The sequence below is a fragment of the Ramularia collo-cygni genome (genome assembly GCF_900074925.1).
Source record: "Ramularia collo-cygni strain URUG2 genome assembly, contig: RCC_scaffold06, whole genome shotgun sequence".
NCBI classification, from domain to species: domain Eukaryota; kingdom Fungi; phylum Ascomycota; class Dothideomycetes; order Mycosphaerellales; family Mycosphaerellaceae; genus Ramularia; species Ramularia collo-cygni.
The window spans coordinates 1,530,924-1,549,762 of NW_019716260.1; the positions used below are offsets into that span (position 1 = coordinate 1,530,924).

The 18,839-nt window shown below is 52.6% G+C and overlaps 7 protein-coding genes; 3 read left to right on the plus strand and 4 right to left on the minus strand.

Annotated features, from left to right (window-relative positions):
* Nucleotides 1-779: 779 nt before the first annotated feature.
* Nucleotides 780-1,705, plus strand: RCC_04953 (related to Enolase-phosphatase E1; the record flags this gene model as incomplete). XM_023770229.1 has 4 exons in its annotated part: nucleotides 780-813; nucleotides 870-910; nucleotides 1,009-1,482; nucleotides 1,535-1,705. 4 exons carry the CDS (start codon nucleotides 780-782, stop codon nucleotides 1,703-1,705), a joined length of 720 nt encoding a protein of 239 aa, XP_023625997.1.
* Nucleotides 1,706-3,647: 1,942 nt separating this feature from the next.
* Nucleotides 3,648-6,812, plus strand: RCC_04954 (probable translation elongation factor eEF-3; the record flags this gene model as incomplete). Its single annotated transcript, XM_023770230.1, has 1 exon — nucleotides 3,648-6,812. The coding sequence occupies one exon, from the start codon at nucleotides 3,648-3,650 to the stop codon at nucleotides 6,810-6,812; it is 3,165 nt and encodes a 1,054-aa protein (XP_023625998.1).
* Nucleotides 6,813-7,564: 752 nt separating this feature from the next.
* On the minus strand, nucleotides 7,565-8,569 carry RCC_04955 (related to urease accessory protein UreD; the record flags this gene model as incomplete). The annotated part of the gene is made up of 1 exon (XM_023770231.1): nucleotides 7,565-8,569. One exon carries the CDS (start codon nucleotides 8,567-8,569, stop codon nucleotides 7,565-7,567), a length of 1,005 nt encoding a protein of 334 aa, XP_023625999.1.
* Nucleotides 8,570-8,825: 256 nt separating this feature from the next.
* On the plus strand, nucleotides 8,826-12,365 carry RCC_04956 (uncharacterized protein; the record flags this gene model as incomplete). The annotated part of the gene is made up of 1 exon (XM_023770232.1): nucleotides 8,826-12,365. One exon carries the CDS (start codon nucleotides 8,826-8,828, stop codon nucleotides 12,363-12,365), a length of 3,540 nt encoding a protein of 1,179 aa, XP_023626000.1.
* Nucleotides 12,366-12,524: 159 nt separating this feature from the next.
* RCC_04957 (uncharacterized protein) lies at nucleotides 12,525-13,808 on the minus strand (the record flags this gene model as incomplete). XM_023770233.1 has 4 exons in its annotated part: nucleotides 12,525-12,663; nucleotides 12,715-13,385; nucleotides 13,444-13,708; nucleotides 13,765-13,808. 4 exons carry the CDS (start codon nucleotides 13,806-13,808, stop codon nucleotides 12,525-12,527), a joined length of 1,119 nt encoding a protein of 372 aa, XP_023626001.1.
* Nucleotides 13,809-14,916: 1,108 nt separating this feature from the next.
* RCC_04958 (related to defective in cullin neddylation protein 1) lies at nucleotides 14,917-16,277 on the minus strand (the record flags this gene model as incomplete). XM_023770234.1 has 3 exons in its annotated part: nucleotides 14,917-15,595; nucleotides 15,782-15,902; nucleotides 16,175-16,277. 3 exons carry the CDS (start codon nucleotides 16,275-16,277, stop codon nucleotides 14,917-14,919), a joined length of 903 nt encoding a protein of 300 aa, XP_023626002.1.
* A 331-nt stretch (nucleotides 16,278-16,608) lies between these two features.
* Nucleotides 16,609-18,812, minus strand: RCC_04959 (related to Sorting nexin mvp1; the record flags this gene model as incomplete). XM_023770235.1 has 3 exons in its annotated part: nucleotides 16,609-16,818; nucleotides 16,875-17,465; nucleotides 17,520-18,812. 3 exons carry the CDS (start codon nucleotides 18,810-18,812, stop codon nucleotides 16,609-16,611), a joined length of 2,094 nt encoding a protein of 697 aa, XP_023626003.1.
* Between the last annotated feature and the right edge of the window lie 27 nt (nucleotides 18,813-18,839).

The window sequence follows — 18,839 nt, forward strand, 5'->3', positions numbered from 1 at the left end:
CATGCGTGAGCGTGCAGCAGGTGCTCCAGACCAACAACTAGTTCTGTCGAGGCGCCAGCAGATCGTCGTGGCGTCCCGCTTTCCAACCAGAGGAGAGAGCGGTGAGTTACAATCAACAACCACGAGCATTGAAACACCCTATTGTTGACCTGCATTGTGAAGAGTTTTCATTCAAGCACTCGCTGCAGTAGCGCTGTCCTGGGAGTGTTCGCCCGCGTTCGTTGTTATTCGCTCGTGCTGCATATGCAAGTTGAACGATTCATGGCACACACCTGCTTTGGCTCAGCACTTTTTAGATTGCTGGTTTGTTGTCTGCGAGCGGAACGGTGAACTACTGGCATCCATCTGGTCGGTGAGGGCTGTCAGCTTTTGACAGCGCAGTCCTAGTTGATGCATCCATCTTCTGTCGGGCGGCAATCGAAATGGCACCCCTCAGTCAAATGGACAGCTGCTCGAGCTGTCTTTCGGCATCCAACGCCCGAGTAGTCAAGGCGTGATCAACATACTAAGGTGCTCCAAGGTAGAGTCAAACTTGCTGTAGCCTTTCCGTCTTGCTTGATCAGGACTGTCGTGAATCGCTTATAATGCTGGTACCTGGTGCTAAGGCAAATACTCCTCACGGAACGCGGGACATCTGATGGGGTGCTCCACAAAGACTCCGCTGCCACGCTTGAACCAAGATTCACGCGCGGAGTCGCGGGCGCCAACAAACTTCACCTGCTTGGTGGCTTGACACATTTGGATTCACCCATCCACATTATCGCAAGTGTCAGCCCAAAATGGACGGCGTCAACCACGTTTTACTTGATATCGGTGAGCGCGTGCATATGGATGTTGAAAATTCTGCTCGCTAACCAACGTTCCTGCAGAAGGAACAGTCTGTCCAATTGCCTTTGTCAAGGAGATCTTGGTATGTGTGTGGGTCCTCCACCGCCATCTCCCTTAGCTCCAGTCTTTGATTGAGCATCGCTCGATGAGACATACGCTCACTACGAATCTTCACCGCAGTTCCCGTATGCCATAGACGCCCTGCCCAACGTGCTGAGCACGCAGTGGGACAGCGAATCTTTCAGACCGTATCGCGAGGCTTTCCCCGAAGAACACCGAACTTCGCCAGAAGCGTTGCAAGCTCATGTCGAGGACCTGACACGTCGAGATGTTAAAATTGCCTATCTGAAGAATCTTCAAGGCATGCTGTGGGAGCATGGCTACAGGACCGGAGCGTACTCCACTCCTTTATTCTCCGACGTTGTACCTCAGCTGCGAAATTGGGCGAGCTACAATCTGGGACTCTCAATCTACTCCTCGGGGAGCGTCTTTGCTCAGAAACTGCTGTTTGGTCATGTTCAAGCTGAAGCAGGCTTGACCGAGCATCGAGAAGCTCTCGACCTGACTAGTCTCTTCGAGGGTTGGTTCGATACAGTAAACGCTGGGCTGAAGACGGATCAGAGTAGCTATACAAAGATAGCTGGTGCATTGAAGGTGAGATTGAAGGCTATGGTCGAAATTTAGAAAGTCCCCTGACGCATTGCAGCGAAATCCAGAGGAAATCTTGTTCCTGAGCGATAATGTCAAAGAGGTCGATGCAGCTGTCCATGGCGGCATGAAAAGCATCTTGGTCGATCGACCTGGGAATGCTGAAGTTTCTCGGGAAGACCGAGAAAGACTGACGGTAGTGCAGTCTCTTGGTGATATCAATCTGTGATGAACCTGCTCGAAGTAAAATCCGATCTATTGGCCAGGTTCTATCCCCATGTATATGACCCAACGAAGATCCGAGCTGCCTTTCCCGTCAAGAATTCCAGTGCAGCTTCAATTTCCTGTTTTAACTTCATTTCCTTTTTCCGACTTCATGATCGACTTCAGGGACCAAGAGACGGGAAATTGAAGCATGACGGCTTCCCTTGTGGTAGGCCGACGACATCGCTCGCGAACGGGCATAAAAGAAACAGCCTTGCGGAGCGTCGAATATTCAATCGTGTTGTCGTTGTGGAAAGTGCATCTTCTATGCCGGCCTTTGGACGCATGACGGCGACCGCAGCTGGCGACTGATTAGATCTCAAGTCCTACTGCTGGTCACGTTGAAGTGTCACGCAGACGCAGCTGCATTCTCATAGATTAGATCTCATGAGTGCTAAGATTTAGCAAACATGAAGCAAGCTTAAACTTATTAAGCACGTACCATACGCCCTTGAATCTGAACACACAAACAGCACAAATGGCATCTCCCGAGCAGCCTCCAAGTTACGAAGCGTCGAACGGACCAGTAATTCACTCGGATAGACATCATGCAATGTGCTCGGACTTACAATTTTCCCAGCCAATACCACTAATAATCCAAATGTCCCACCACGAAGCCGGCAAGCTCCTCGATTCCAACCTAATGCAAGCTGGTCCATTGATCAAACAGCAAGGCGACATCATTCTCCTCGACGATTCGAGCACCAGCTATTCCGGTATTATCAAATTGCTACACAAACGAGTTCAAGCCCGCTCCGGAATCCAAGCACCTTCAAAGGCAGACCGGTTCCTTTGTCGATTGGTGTTGATCAGGCACAACCAGTTGATTCTGCTAGAGCGAGGAAGTTGGCCGGCAGCCAGGACAATGTTGAAAACGCAGGCAGATGCTATCTTGTTGTTCATGTTTGCAGTTGTACCGAGGAGCTATAGCGGTCCCAATATGTCCCAGCGATTCAAGCGTGCATGGAGTGGGGAGGTTGATCATCACATATGTCTGGTGGAGCCAAGTTTGCCGATGCACGATGAGATGGCGCGAACACCTCGATATGTGAATTGAGCTAAGACCTGGCGTTGAGCGTTTACGAGCGGTTTACCGTCAATCGGTGTCGGTATTTTCACGAAGTCCTGGCTCGCTGAAGATGGCGTAATGTTACACTCAAGAAGCCCCTTCAACTCCCGCCTGCCCCGGTGTTCTTGTCTTGTGGAACTTTCGCAAGGAATCTCCGAAGTTGACACAAACTCGAGTGGTATTCGATAGTATAGCGCCTTTATAGGTTGGATGTGGTGCCGATTGTAAGCCAGATAAGTATGACCAACGATGAGTGTTGTCTAAGTTACCTTACTACCTGACCACGAACATAAGGGTCACGCTTATGGGTAGCCTTCTGCTCAACTTGTACTGGATTGGGTCGAGGAGGGTCGCTGCCGGTCAGGTGATGCCCAAACAAGTCTCCGCTGTAGTTCAAGTCGACGCTAACACACAGATCTGTAACAATGTTGAGGTGAGGAACAGCACATTCAAGAGCATTTGGGCAATACATTTGGGTTGAGCATGGTGGGAGCGTTGATCCTGATGGAAATCTTCCAGTCTCGACAATGGGCATGGCGTTGTTCGTGTTCAAGWGAATTGTGACTTGGCTTCTGAACGATGAAGTGCTTCTCATGTCTGCAGGCAATCACTCGTGCTGTGACGTTGAGAGACTTCGCCGACAACAATCTGGCGTGTGCTGACTGTGCGGGATGAAACCAACCAATGACATCGCATTTCGAGGGCACCCTGAAATTCTGCGGCACGATTTTTCTCTCTGGCGGGGGCTTAAAACCACGAATTCTGTTCGCACACCGGCGTCTCTTCGACATCCCCCTCCCACCCTCTTTTTCTCTTACACCTTGTTCCAGCCGTCAACATGGCGTCGAAAGAGAACAAGCAAAGCACCAAGGTGCTCGAAGAGCTCTTTACCAAGCTCTCTGTCTCCAAGACGGCCGACGAGTCCAAGGCCACCCAACTCGAAATTGCCACCTTCATCAATGGCGATATCCAGGACCTCGATGCGCCTACTAAGGCCATCGAGAGCCTGAAGAAGATGTTGACCAACAAGAAGGACGCMAATGCCCGACAGAACGGCTGCGAGGCAATCGCCGCCATTGCACAGCACGCCGCCGTCTCACCGTCAGTCGAGCCATACCTCGTGCAGCTCCTCCCTGCAGTGCTGTCCGCCGTCGGCGACAAGATGGCGCCCGTCAAGGTTGCCGCGCAGAACGCTGCTCTGGCCATCACCAAGGCCGTTAATGCCAACGCCGTCAAGCTGCTCATTCCGTGCTTCGTCGAGTCGATCCGCAACGCCCAGAAGTGGCCCGAAAAGATGWCCGATCTCGAGTGTATCGAGGCACTTACCGAGAGCGCGCCCGCGCAGACTGCCCTCCGTGTCCCCGAACTCATTCCTATCGTCTCCGAGGCTATGTGGGACACCAAGCCCGAGGTCAAGAAAAAGRCATACGGTACCATGGAGAAGGTGTGCGCGCTCATTGTGAACAAGGATATCGAGCGCTTCATCCCCGAGCTCATCAAGTGTGTGGCCAAGCCAGAGCACGTCCCCGAGACCATTCATCTGCTCGGTGCCACTACCTTCGTCACTGATGTGCACGAGCCAACCCTCGCCATCATGGTGCCGCTGCTCGAGCGTGGTCTTAAGGAGCGTGAGACCGCCATCAAGCGTAAGACTGCTGTCATCATCGACAACATGTGCAAGCTTGTCGAAGACCCCAACATTGTGGCCGCATTCTTGCCAAAGCTTATGCCTCAACTCCACCAGAACCATGACAACATGGCCGATCCCGAGGCTCGTGAGAAGACCAAGCAGKGTCTCGACACCCTCATCCGTGTTGGTAACGTCAAAGACGGCAAGATCCCAGAGGTCTCGCTTGTTGGCGATGTCTCCACTGTTCTTGCCAAGCTCAAGGACATTCTCTCCGAGGACCAGAAGCACGCACTCGAGCCCAAGTACGAGCCTGTGCTTTCTTACGTTTCCGCCATCGCTGGTCAGCTCATCGATGAGAAGGACAAGGAGGCTACCACCTGGAACCTCGCTATTGTTGGATATCTCAACGTCATCGTCGCCGACCAGGCGCAGGGAATTGTCGAGGCTCTCCGCAAGCGCGCCTCTCCCCTGGCATCCGAGGAGGACGAGGTCGAGCCTGATGAGGAGGAGGGCGAGGACCTCTGCAACTGCACTTTCAACTTGGCATACGGTGCCAAGATCTTGCTCAACCAGACTCACCTGCGTCTCAAGCGTGGCCAGCGCTATGGTCTCCTTGGACCCAACGGTTCTGGAAAGACTACTCTGATGCGCGCCATCAACAACGAGCAGGTCGAGGGTTTCCCCAAGCAGAACGAGGTCAAGACTGTGTACGTTGAGCACGATTTGGACTCTGACGATACTGAGATGACTGTGATCGACTGGACTATGATGAAGCTTAAGAAGGCAGGCCTCGAGCTTACCGAGGATGAGGTCCGCAAGACCATGGACGAGTTTGGCTTCATCCCCGAGCAGGTCAACGGTCTGATCACATCACTGTCCGGTGGCTGGAAGATGAAGCTCGCTTTGGCGCGTGCTGTCTTCGAGAAGCCTGATATTCTCCTTCTCGACGAGCCTACCAACCATTTGGACGTGAAGAACGTCAAGTGGCTCGAAGACTACCTGACCAGCTCGCCATGCACATCTATCATCATTTCCCACGACAGCAAGTTCCTCGACAACGTCGTCCAGCACGTCATCCACTACGAGCGCTTCAAGCTGAAGCGTTACCGCGGCAGAATGAGCGAGTTTGTCAAGCGTGTTCCATCCGCGAAGTCATACTACGAGCTCGGTGCCTCTGAGATGGAGTTCCGCTTCCCGGAGCCCGGTTTCTTGGAGGGTGTCAAGACCAAGGCCAAGGCCATCGTTCGTGTCAGCAACATGACTTTCCAGTACCCCGGCAGCGCCCGCCCACAGATCCAGGACATCAACTTCCAGTGCTCGCTTGGGTCCCGTATCGCTGTCATTGGCCCCAACGGTGCCGGCAAGTCTACTCTTGTCAACGTCCTGACCGGTGAGCTCATCCCAACCAAGGGTGATGTCTACCAGCACGAGAACATTCGTATTGCATACATCAAGCAGCATGCATTCGCACATATCGATCACCACCTTGACAAGACTCCATCTGAGTACATTCAGTGGCGATTCCAGACTGGTGAGGATCGTGAGACCATGGACCGTGCCAACAAGATCGTCACCGACGAGGACGAGAAGGCCATGGACAAGCAGTACAGAATCGAGGGTACCATTCGTCGTGTCATTGGTGTTCACAGCCGAAGAAAGTTCAAGAACTCTTACGAGTACGAGTGTTCGTTTGCGCTTGGTGAGAACATCGGCATGAAGAACGAGAAGTGGACACCTATGATGACCGCCGACAACGCCTGGATTCCTCGTACTGAGATTATCGCATCTCACCAGAAGATGGTGGCTGATGTCGATCAGAAGGAAGCTCTTGCCAGCGGTCAATTCCGTCCTCTGGTTCGTAAGGAGATTGAAGCCCACTGCGCGTACTTCGGACTGGATGCCGAGCTTGTCTCTCATTCCCGCATGCGTGGTCTTTCTGGTGGCCAGCGTGTCAAGGTCGTTCTCGCCGCCTGCTCATGGCAGCGTCCTCACTTGGTCGTTCTTGACGAGCCCACCAACTACCTCGACCGTGACTCTCTCGGTGCGCTTTCCAAGGCTCTCAAGTCCTTTGAGGGTGGTGTCATCATCATTACCCACTCGGCCGAGTTCACCAAGAACATCACTGAAGAAGTTTGGGCTGTCAACGACGGTCGCATGACTCCATCTGGTCACAACTGGGTGCAGGGTCAGGGTGCCGGCCCTCGTCTGAAGGGTGAGGAGGAAGAAGAGGAGAAGTTCGACGCCATGGGTAACAAGATCGAGTCTACCAAGAAGGCCAAGAAGCTCACGTCTGCCGAGCTCCGAAAGAAGAAGAAGGACCGCATGGCCCGCCGTAAGCGTGGTGAGGAGGTCTTCTCGGATGAGGACGATTAGACGCTCATTTATGGTGGCGACACTCAGAAGGTCTGGGAGCGTTGCTGCGGAGCATGAAAATTGGCGTTTGGGTTGAGGGTTAGTGCTTACGAAATGCTTACGATTCCCGTCTGTTAGAAATGTCTAGATAGAAGACAGAAAATGCAAGTTCGAATCCAATCATTTCCAACTCTTGCAATTGAATGCGACTTCCCCAGGCCTCCTGTTTCAGAATGTCTACGAGCACAATCGCGACACCTCATCGTCGTGCCTGTACCACTATTTGATGGATGCATCATGTGCTGTTCGCACAGACATTCAACAATAAGTGGAACTCGCAAAGWTTGAACGCGAATGGTGGACTTCCTGTTGCTAGTGTGAAAGATATTGAGCAGCCAGCTGCTCTGGGTTTTTTCCATCGCAGATTACAACCTACAATACGCGAAAGGATGAGTGATTGCTGACGTGAAGAGCATGAAACCAAACAAGGGGATACAGAAGCTAGAAGTGATTGCCCAATTTGTCGCGCCCCTATTGTATCTTTGAACACCTAGATAGCTTGCGTCAATGTATTTGAATGTGCTGTTCCGCGTCTCGAATTTCTTCAAACTTGCGAACTATCATTTGATTGGGTCAATACCTTACCGATGCAGCGGAAGCACAGGTATTGATGACTTCTTCCAGCGTGCGAATGCGGGCTCGAGAGGATATTGTTATACACTTGCCAGCCATCATCGGACTGGCGGCTACAAATTCTCGATTTACGTAGTATTTCATCGAACGCACAGCAGAGCGCGCTCGCCGAAATGAACAACAACGGACTGCTCCTCAGACAGCATGGTATAAAGCCAGCTTCGGGCAGCCTCAAGTGTCGGTGCACTGAACTTGACGACGACACAGTCTCGTACTGATGCAGCTGACCAGAGCAGGCCATTCGCAGCTTCAGTCCGTTGTCTTATAGTCCTGCGCGCCTCTAGATGGTCGAGCTCTTCATCTCCGCTTTCACTGCCACTGTCCCACTTCCTCCCACCTATTCGGGGAAGAGCTTTGAATTCTTCCATAAAGAAACGTCCCAGGGCCGCGAACAGCGACCCGAATAGGATCAATGTACCGTAGACGGCTATTCCCACCATTTTTCGGGCGACAGTCCCTCCGGAAGAATGTTCGTCGAGCAGCATGTTATCGCGCAGAAGCAGCCGGCGAGCCTTGTTAAAGTCATATAGATAGATCTCATTGCAGCTTGCATAGCGATGGAAAGACCAATTCTCGCCGTTAGCCGGACGACCATTGGAGACCCAGTCCAGCACACACAGACTCCCGTGCTTTGATTCGGAGCTGGATGGAACCGTGATGTTGTAGATCTGCTGCTGCTCAAAACAGCTGTTCTCAAAAGGTTGGATTGGGTCTGAAAGATAGCACAGTGACGAATCTGGAGCCACGTCTACCGTCATACGTYGCTTGCTCACCACATTCCTACTAGGAGATTTGAAAAGTTTGGTACTCCCTTGAGTCAGGAGGATAAGGCGTGTTGCGGTTTCTAAAATGACTGCCAGATCGATGCAATCTCCAGCAACAAGACCTCCGCCATAGGTGAGAAGGTAGACGGTGTGGATGAGATGTTGCGCCTCGCTTTCCGTCCTCAATGGCGCAGGAGAAACCAACTTCAACGGATACTGGTATTGTACTGTGCGTAGACGCGGTGTGTTGGGCGGGAGCAAGGCCAGGTGAATCGTGCCACGACCAGGTGTAGAGGCCGGTGCAGAGAAGGGATTGAACATTGCTGTCCCAAATGGCCGTGTCATCGATCAAACATGATAAAGACGGGAGCATTGCAAAACCAAGGTGAGGTGAGGTTGCGCGACAAACATGACCCCACTCTGCGCGTGCTCCATCTTTCGCGAAACATCTTCCCGTCTCTACCTACAATTCTTCGTTCCGACCGCGACGCCAGATAATGCAGTGGCAGTGAGACGCGTCGAACGATCGCCACTCTTTCCTCCAAAAATCACCGTACACWGCACCACCCATTGAACCATGGAAAGTCCTGCATCATCAGCGGCGGACGCGTCAGTTGCGCCACGCGCATCAGCTAGAGTACGTCGCGCTCCCGAACACTTCGTTACCAGCACCTTCACAGCAAATGGAAAGCGGAAGCGTCCCGGAAACGATGGAGCGGACGGTGATGTCGACATGGATGAAGACGATGCGGAAGCCGAGGAGGAATCCGAAGAGGATGACGACCCCGAGGACGACGAGCCGGCCGAGGAGGAGTTGCGTGAAAGGGCCAAAAGGGCACGCAAGCCTAAAAGTACTGCGGTGAAGGGCGCTGCATCGAAGAAGCCCGCGCAGAAGAAGTCAAAGACTAACGGACTTACCCTACCTATAAGAGGTACCGTAAAGGCTGCGCCCAAGAAACGAATCCCGAAAAAGGCAAAGGTGCTCGATGAGGCAGACGCGGAAGCTGCAGGTGGATTGTATGCGGACCTGTTCGCCCATGATAAGACGATTGACGAAGTCGTCAAAGAGTGGCTCGCGGCGTTTGAAGAACACGAATCAAGAGCGTTGGCCGATGTCATCAACTTTGTCCTGAAGAGTGCAGGCTGCAATGGAAAGCTCACAGAATTCGATATCGAAGACCCAGACGGAGCTACAGCGAGGCTCACTGATCTGCAAGACGAGCACCAGGCTACAGAACCTACCGACTATCCACTCATCGCGAAGGGAAAGACTGGGGGAAACTTCAAGCAGAGCGTCACCGGCTTCCTCCACCGCCTGACCAAGGCTATCGGGGCCAGTGGTCTCCTCACCTCGAATCCGCAGCTGATGGAGAACATCGAGGTCTGGTTATCCACCATGAGCACAGCCTCAAACCGCTCTTTCCGACACACTGCGGCAGTAGCTTCGTTAAGCGTTATCACCGCTCTATGTGAGGTTGCCAGAGAACTTGTAGACCAGACAGCKAATCTCAAGCGCTCCGCCGACGCCGAGCGCAAGAAAGCAAGAGCAAACAAGGAGCGAGTGAAGGACTTCGATCGGAAAGCTGAAGAGGCAAGCGCGAATTTGGAATTCACGGAGGAGCGCCTGAGGGATTGGTTTGAGACCATCTTCATCCACCGCTACCGAGATATCGACCCGGCTGTTCGTCGCGATTGCGTTGCAGCTCTCGGAGACTGGATCATCATCATGCCCGACACATTCTTCGACGGTCATCATCTCCGATATCTTGGGTGGCTGCTCAGCGATGACAGTGGTGCCACCCGTTTAGAGGTCGTACATCAGCTGCAACGCCTTTACAACGACAGCGATAAGTTTGGGGGCCTCAAGACATTCACAGAGCGATTTCGGACGCGCTTTGTCGAGATGGGAACATCAGACGTAGACCTCAATGTTCGAGTGGCAAGCATTGAACTCTTGGGTGTTTTACGCAACAATGATCTTCTCGAACCTGACGACATTGACGCAGTCGGTCGATTGGTATTTCACGAGGAGTCAAGGGTCAGGAAAGCCGTAGGGGGCTTCTTCTCCGAAAATGTCAACGATCTCTACGACTCAAAGGTGATTGACCTTGAAGGCCTTGAGGCCTTGGAGGAGTTGCTACCAGACGCCAACGAGAATAACTTCGAAGCGCCTCGCTTAGCATGGCTCAAGTTCAAATCGTTGGCCGAGGTGCTATTGTCTTACGACCATCACGATCAGATTCCTAATCAGCTGCAACGCAGTGATGCTGATGGAAGCCTGATTCTACTTGCCGCAGGTACAGAGTCTCGATTCACTCTTGCAGTGGACGCTCTTTACGACAAGATCAGCGAATTGAAGGACTGGCAGGCTCTTGCAGGATATCTACTGTTCGATCATTCCGAAGGCCGACCACACGCATCCACATCCGACACTTTGTCCTCGTTGAAGCACGAGTGCACATTGTCCGAAAGCGAGGAGATGACCCTGCTGGAAGTGCTTAACGCGTGTCTCAAACGGTCGTTGACGGATCTCGCGGACGCCATTACAACAGCAAAGGGCAAAGGCAAGGCAAGCAAGAAGGACGAACTCCAGGATGACCTCGAAGAGGCAGTTCGCAACCTTTCCGATATGCTCCCCAAGTTACTTAAGAAGTTCGGAGACTCTCCAGGCACCGCGGCTGCTGTCTTACGCTTGGAAGGCGTATTCGGTCTACCTTTGCTTCAGAGCTTACGACAAGATCCAACGAGTAACAACGCACTCCTTGATGACTTACGCAAACAAATCATGTCGCATTCGACCGACGAGGTTCTTGCGCCCGCTGCCACGGCTATCCTACATGCCAAATCTTACGGAGAGTTGGACGATACGGCAATGGAGAAGCTGTCAGCCTTGTGGGATGATGTTGTGGGAAACCTGGCCGAGCTGCTCAACGTGGATGTCATCGAGGTTCGCGGAGCTTCCAGCATCCAGGAGCTGGAAGCGCTCAGCAACAATCTACTGAGAATTATTCGGCTTTCTCAGGTTGCCAGCTGCATCTTGCCCCTGGAAGATTCTGCGGTGTCCGGTACGAACGCTGCTGTCGACAAAGAGTACAGCGGCCCGATTGACTTCATTATCGGTCTCATCTTACGAGCTACCCATTCCAATGGTCCATCACCTGATCCACAAGAGGCGACTCTTGAAGATCTCGTCGCAGCACGCGCCTGTGAAGCCGCGTTATTCTATACGCGCTGGAAGTTGTTGGAAATCTGCGAGTCCATTCAGGCAGGCACAAACTCCAGCGAAGCCTACGAATCATTAGAAGCACTTGCGACACGCCGAGACACGCTTGCTACCAACATTGCTGCCGTGTTGGATTCGAGGAAAACCAAAGACCAGATCTCCTTGGTCATGGCGGCAAGCATCCTCGACTTGTACACGGCGTCGGCGTCTCTACGAACACAAACTGCTCGCCCGGGGACAAGCGACGATTACACAGCGCTCGTCATGGACATGGATACGCAGCACGAAAATGCAGTCATGAAAGTCTTCATCGCTCATGAGAAGGAGTTTGCCAGGCTCAGTGGCAAGAAACTTGAAGGAGCGACAATCGAAGAGGCAGACGAAGACGTTGACGCTGATCCCATCGACGACGACCCTGTCTCCGACTCGGAATCTGAAGATGAAGCCACGCAGACGCAGACGCAGGATGCACAGCGAAGTCGCGATCTCAAGCTAATGAAGCCATTGATCGCCGAGCAAAAACTCTGCGCACTGGCTGGTAAGCTGGCGCTAGCAATTACGGCAGGTGTCATCGATGACAAGACTACGCGGAAGCGATTCGAGCGTAACAGAACCAAGCTTGGTCCCAATTTCAGGGAGTGTGTCGCCTACCTTGATACGAGCGCCGTCAGCAAGAAACAAACCGGCAAAAGCAAATCCGCAAAACTGAATGGCAAGGCCGCGCCGAGAAAAGCAAAGGCAAATGCGAAAAGCACCGCCCTCGTGGTCGACGACATTGAGGATGGAGTTGACGAAATAGAGGACGAGGACGCGGGAGCGCAACCCGACGTGGAAGAGGACGAAGACGTGATCAACGCTGAGCCACTGGATGAAGAGATGAACGGGGCTGACTGATTGATACCCTTTTGCCATTTTGCGCGCTGAACTAAAATTCGGCTTGATGTCATTCTCAGGTCGGCAACGATGGCGTTTAGTGGGTAATTCTGTATATTCTATCTCATATCTTAGGTCTCGTCAAACGATGGGTATCTTGCGGACGTTTCAATCTCTCGGTCATGACCAGAATCTGTGAGTCCTAATCTTCCAATTCTCCGCAGCTGCTCCTTTCAAATCATCAACATTCAGCATGTCTGCTCCTTCTTTCATCAATACGTCCCAGACGTGGTTCCTTAGGTTAATCGGCCACGATGGACTAAAAGCAACGGTTAGCAAAAGACATGCGGCAGTGCGAGCGATGACTTACGTGTCCCAGTAACGAGTCTTCAAGCCTCGCCGCTGAGCTCCCTGGATCTGACCACGGATCTTACTCATTTGCTTCGCAGATAAACGTCCCCGCCACACGAAACCAATGGAGTGCGCAAAGCTAACGCTAGCATAGTACGAATTTGTAGAGTTGAAGTCGTCGATTGCGGTATCCTGCGTTCCCACCGAGCCTTGGTTGGACTTCTGGTTCGAAAATAATATCGCCTCTTGCTGGAAAGCACTGCTCCCCTCAAGTTCAGAGGGCGCTTCCCACATCCTCTCTAGGGGAGCGTCGAAGAATATGTCTCGTCGCTGCTTCTCCGCGACAATCAGGTCGAAGGGCGTGTTGCCAGTCCCGACAACGGTGACGGGACGAGAGTGAAGCTGTGTGCCGTCGAAATAGCTTAGGTAGTCTTTCTCTCGTAGAGCTTCCAGTTGCTTATGAACGAGTGGGAAGGTGTCGCTCCCTGAAGTCTTGAAGTCGACGAGCAGTACCAAAGTCTGGCTGGGATCCTCTTCGAAAATCCCACGCTGGGTTGTGTTGACTGTGACGTTCGCGAAACCTGTCTCCAGATTCATGTTGTCAAGAAGCTTCACAATAGGATCGACGTAGAGGTTGCGAAAGGTGCGCTTCTTGGTCAACGATGCAGTACTGTGCCCAACATAGAGCTCCTACATCGTTGATCAGTATGAGAGAACGATGATGAAACAYATTTCTTGAACTCCATACCTCATCACCGAAACTCCACACATCGGCCTCAACGCCAGTACAACCCCAGTGAATCGCGTCAAACAATGGAACTCTTCGTACATAATCGTTATGGGAATGGCAATTGATCGGCCGCACGTCTCGGGTCGCATCCGTGGGATAGTCAACGAGACCCTCGCCTGCATGGCCAGACTTCCCCCAATTTGGAAGGAACTGGTCGTCGTCGTTCAGATCCCAGAAAACACGTGCACTACCAATGAGGACCTGCAAGATGTGTAATAGCCCGCTTTGCAGCACCGTCAGCATTGAGCGCTTTGGTTGATGTCGTCATGGAGTACTGACAATATCGACAGCAAAACAACCGGCAGAATGAGCAATGTCTTCATGACGAGGTTGAATGCACCTGTCTGCCAACTTCTTCGCGTTGCTGGCAGATGCGAATCTTTCTTCAGCCAGCCATCTGCTAGCTGTTCCCGCGAGGAACCAAAGTGCTTGAGATCCGACTTTCGTTCTTGTTTTCGTTGATTCATCCCAAATAGAGGATTGAACATTCGCTCGCAAATCGTTCGCGATCTCTCGAGCCGATGTTCGCGGGATTCTGCTGTGGAAGAAGTGTCGCTGTAGGCATCATTCTCCGCGGGAGAGTGTATAGCTTTGACGCCGCTTGGCAGCATCTTGCTTCGGATCTTGATTCTAATCTCAATCGATCGAATCGGAGGAAGTCTGAGGACGCCGTTGCTGATCGCGAGTCTATTTCTGTTCTCCAAGCCGGTTGGTTTGTCCAGAGATATCGTTATTCTTCATATGTCTCACTGCTTGGCGCGGAAATGAAATGGGCTTCGAGACTCAAAAGTCTAGCATGGAAGTATAGGTAAGTACTGCAGTGCCGGCTCCTTCAAAGATTGGCGATGGAGTATGTCATGAACATGTAGTTGTTGTCTTCTCTGTGAAAAAGGCGGAAGGGTTTCTCGCGGGAAGGCGCGCACGCCCTCTTCAAATACACCGCTTGCACACCATCACTGTTCAACAACAGAAGCATGACACTAGCGAGCAGACCAAGGTCAGCGTGTTAAGCAGCATGTTGTCGCTACACGTTTCATGATTGGTCAGGGGTCTTCCTGATCACACTACAAAAGCGCCGAATGCAGACAACGAAGAAGATCTCTTTTTTTTGTAGCCTGTCATGTACGCAGCTCATGTCCGAGTGAACGCCTAGGGAACATAATCATATTGATTCTCCAGCGATCTCGGAACTGAAGTCAAGATCCGGCCTTAGCTAAGCCCATCCCTGCAGTGAATGAAGCTCTTGTGAGCAACGCTGTTCCATGCTCCAGGATGAAAACAGTGAACGAATAATCACGCTTCCGCCGTTATTGCTCCGCTTCGCTAAGTAACAAATGCATCAAAGCAACAATCATGCCTCCGGCATCATATTGCGACCTTTCGCTAACGTGTTGGTTCACGCTGTAGTGATCGCAGTGCCAGTTCTGCTTCCTAAGAGATCTCCATTGCATCACCACCAGGCCGCTTCTCGGTCTTCACCCACTCCACAAACTCGTCAATCACACTCGGCCAGCTGCTTTCCTCGGTCCAGAAGCTCAAGGTATCGTCCTTCATGGTCTCCTGCGCAAAGTTGAGGATTTGCTTCCACAAGTCTTTGTTGACGGCCTTCTTGACCTTGGACTCGTAGAACTCGAACCACCAGTCCAGCCAGGGCGTCGACGCCGTCCGCCACTCAAATGCGGGCTTTTCGAATAGCACCTTCCAAAATTCCATCGCCATTTCCATCGAAAGTCCCTTTTGCTTCTCCTGCAACGCGAGCACAAATGTGTGGTTGTACACCCTTTTGAACACCTCCTTATCTGTGGGCAATTGCGATCTGCGTTGCAAAACAATGTTTCGCATCTTCGGCAAGCTATCCACACCGACGTCCGAAAATCCATCTACGAAGCCATCCCGCGTGATCGTGCCCAGTGAAGGTGACTGTACCAGTTCAGAGAAGACGAGGGCGGCAACGTCGGCCACTTCGATGTCTAGCTCTTGCAACAAGGTGCCAGTGCCTTCGACCCCGATCTCATCTGGAGTGTTTTTTGGATCATCGCGGTATTTGTCAAAGGTTTTGCTAAGGGAGGTGCGAAGTGGGTTGGAGCCGCCGGTGGGATTGTTGAAGTAACTGAAGACAAAGCCCATGTCAGCTCTGGTGAGATTAAAGTAGTGGGGTGTTGAGGGGGATTGAAGCAAGTTGACAAAGGCAGGTGGATGAGCCGCGCTCTGCGAAGCCGCATCCCTGTTCGATCTCCCTCGAGTGCTGTGGACTGTCGCGCGGTTGCCCGAAATGTGAAGGGCAATATAAACTTACGCGTTTGCTGCAGCGCCAACGTTCCAGTTGTGCTGTTTGAGAATCTTTGCGGCGGTGGTGGTGTTGGCCTGCGTGACACTGACGAAATCGGAGATGGCCTTGGTCTGCTGGGAGGTATATGCTGGCGGCATTGTGATGTCAGTTTGTGGACAGAGACCGCGGCGAATGGTGATGCTGCACGGCCAGATAGAAGAGTCGTCTAGCACGTGGATATCATGTGCGCTGGAGTGTGAGAATGATGAACGAGTGGTGCTCTGGTAGTGCAAATATTGGTGGCAGATTGAACATCCGCAAAGGTGACGACGTAGGAGGATCTTGTCGTTCGGACCCCGCAGTCGCACAAATTGGAGCTTGGACTGTCATGAACGACCAACTGATGAAACACTGACTGACCTTCATGTTTCTTCCCCTTCACCCCCGTCTTTCTGGCCCTCTTCTTGGGAGTCGCTGGCACCGCCGCCGTTGGAGCCTCTTCGACAACCTTGCGTTTCGGCATGGTGTATGCAAACTTCCCTGGCGCGCTGAGTGATRGACTTTGTTGGTACAGAAGCGAGCGAAGAACCTGAAGATGTCAAGTCTGCAGATGTTTGTTGAGCAACAATCTAGCAGGAGATGGATGTGAACGTGAATGGATGGCTCGGCGTGGAAGGCAGCAGTGAAGAAGGGTCATGCGTCCCCATTCACACGCGGCGGGTCAGGAGCGACGAGAACTCGTGTGGTCAAAGCGCGCCTGCCTTGCTTGCCAACGCACGAAAAATGTTCATATGCTGCTCCAAATGTACAGATGCTAGCTAGAGACCTCTTGCGGATTCATGGCATTGCATCACTCACTCCCCGACGGGCATATTCTCGACCGCATCGACCAAGCCCCGAAAGTTGTCCGCCTGCAACTCAGCATACTTCACTCGCTCCTGTGCCCAATCCTGATGGAGCCGGGAAATGCGATACTGGCTATGCTGGAAATACAGTAACTCGTCCCTGATACACTCCTTGATGAACACGCCGCGCGCGTGCTGCGTGACGATAGATTGTTTGTCCTATAGCGCTCATTCATTAGCTCATGATGCACCAGAACCCTCTGACATATACTCACCGCGGTTATGGCGCTGGCCACTTTGTCTGCTTCACCAGGCTTGGCAGCATCTCCTTTGGCTCGAATGTTTTGCAACTTCTGCTCATTGGCCTGGATCTTCCGCTCTAGCTGTGGAATATTGTCCCGTGCATAGCGGTCCCGACGATCAAACATGTCCCGCATACTGACCAGGCAGTCTCGCATCGTCTTGGCGTCTTCAAGAACTCCTTGATCCCAGGCTCGTGCTTCATCATCGACTAGGCCCTTCGAGGTCTCAACATGTTTCGCTGTGCCGTTGAYGCCCTCGTTGAGGAGCGGAATATCATTTWGGTCAATAGCATAGGTGTCACTGCTTGCCTCGCTGAGACTGATGAGGTTCAGGTTCAGCCGACCATACTCGCCGGCAAGAGCTTCTTTTCGTTTGCACAGTCTCTCAATCACGCCGCAAAGATTGATGTACAGGTCTGCACTTCTCCTCACTCCAGAYCGAACCGTATCGAAGGTGTCCTGCAAGTTCTGTGGCAAGCTGTCTTCGAGAGTAGGTGGAAGGGATCGGCCAACAAACTCCTCTTGAACACTGATAGTGGCCTGCTTTCTCCACACCGCTAGCTCCTGCATGTTACATCAGCCAGTGCTCGCAATCATGATATGAAGACATGCATCTACCGTAGGGACAGTCAAGAACATCACCACAAGCTGCTCTTCTCGCAGTATTGGATGGCGCACAAGCGCATTCGAGAATCGAACCAGACCCCTTCTCCGCTTCTCCACGAAGGCCGAATCAGATGCGATATGGTTCCCGTTTATTGACACTCTTTTGGGAGGCAGTAGCGGGAGCTGTCTGAAGGGATRGCGCTTGTGTAGGCAGTCGAGCAGCCAAACAAAGTCGCTGTATCGTCGTATTACCTTGCTGTTGCGTCGAACGGAGGCAACCTCATAGTTGCGATGTTGAAACATGAACATGCCCTCTTTCTCCTCAAGCAGGTTCACGGTGACGAGCTCCTCTGCGCCCTGGGTAGTGCTGATACGAGGCTGCTGCGGCCGTCGGGGTGTGGCAGAGGAATTTCCTCCGCTTCCAAAACCATCGCCAGCTGGACTCGCGTCTCCGAATCCCTGTGGAATATCGGCAGGGAACGCAGCAGAAGCTCCCCAGCTGCTAGTGCCAACGCTGCTAGCAACCTGGCCATTGCCATAAGTATCAATTGTCTCCGACGGCTCTAAATTACTGGTGGTCGTAAAGGTGCTCGTGGTCCGTTGAGCTGCTCCTATACCGTTGCTATGCTGGTGATGTTTGTGCAGAGCTGGGCTTGCCCACGGGTCGCTCTCTCCAAATCCAGCTCCAAATGATGGCTTGCGAGGACTGGAAGTTGGCTTGGCCGGCGTGGCTTGCGCTCCAGTCTGTACATCGCTGGGTTGTGGCATTTGTGCCGCCTTGAAAGGTGCCTTCGACTGCGACTTTTGCTGCGCAGCTGATAGGACAGGTAGTGGCAACTTCCGTCGTCTTTCGTCCACTTCATCCAATCCAAGCTGCTCCTCTCCCTCTTGCGCAAGACCAACCAGAGCAAGAAGAACGTTGAACTCGCCTCTTCCGAGCACTGCAGTTTCGCCGCCACTCGTCACTACACTCCAAATCCGTTCTCGATCCGCCGCATTCACACCAGAGTCTTTGAGCAGTTGCTGACAGTCATGCGCTTTGACAACCCCCGCCGCTTGTAAGTCGTCAAAAGCATCGATGTACAAGTCAGGAACGTCCACATCCGCCAACAGCGACTTGACCAAGCTTCCTCTTGCTTTGCCCGGGCTCTTTTTGGGCGTGAATCCCCAGGGCGACGAGTCCGTGGTTTGGTCGACTTCGTCTTGAAAGATTGAAGATGTAGTCTTGCTGGGCGTTCCGGGACCATCGTCAAAGAGAGATGACTTTGGCCGTGCAGGCGMGTCGTCGTCTCCGAACAAGCTCATCGCGATCAAGCTGTCAGGCAGGGATCT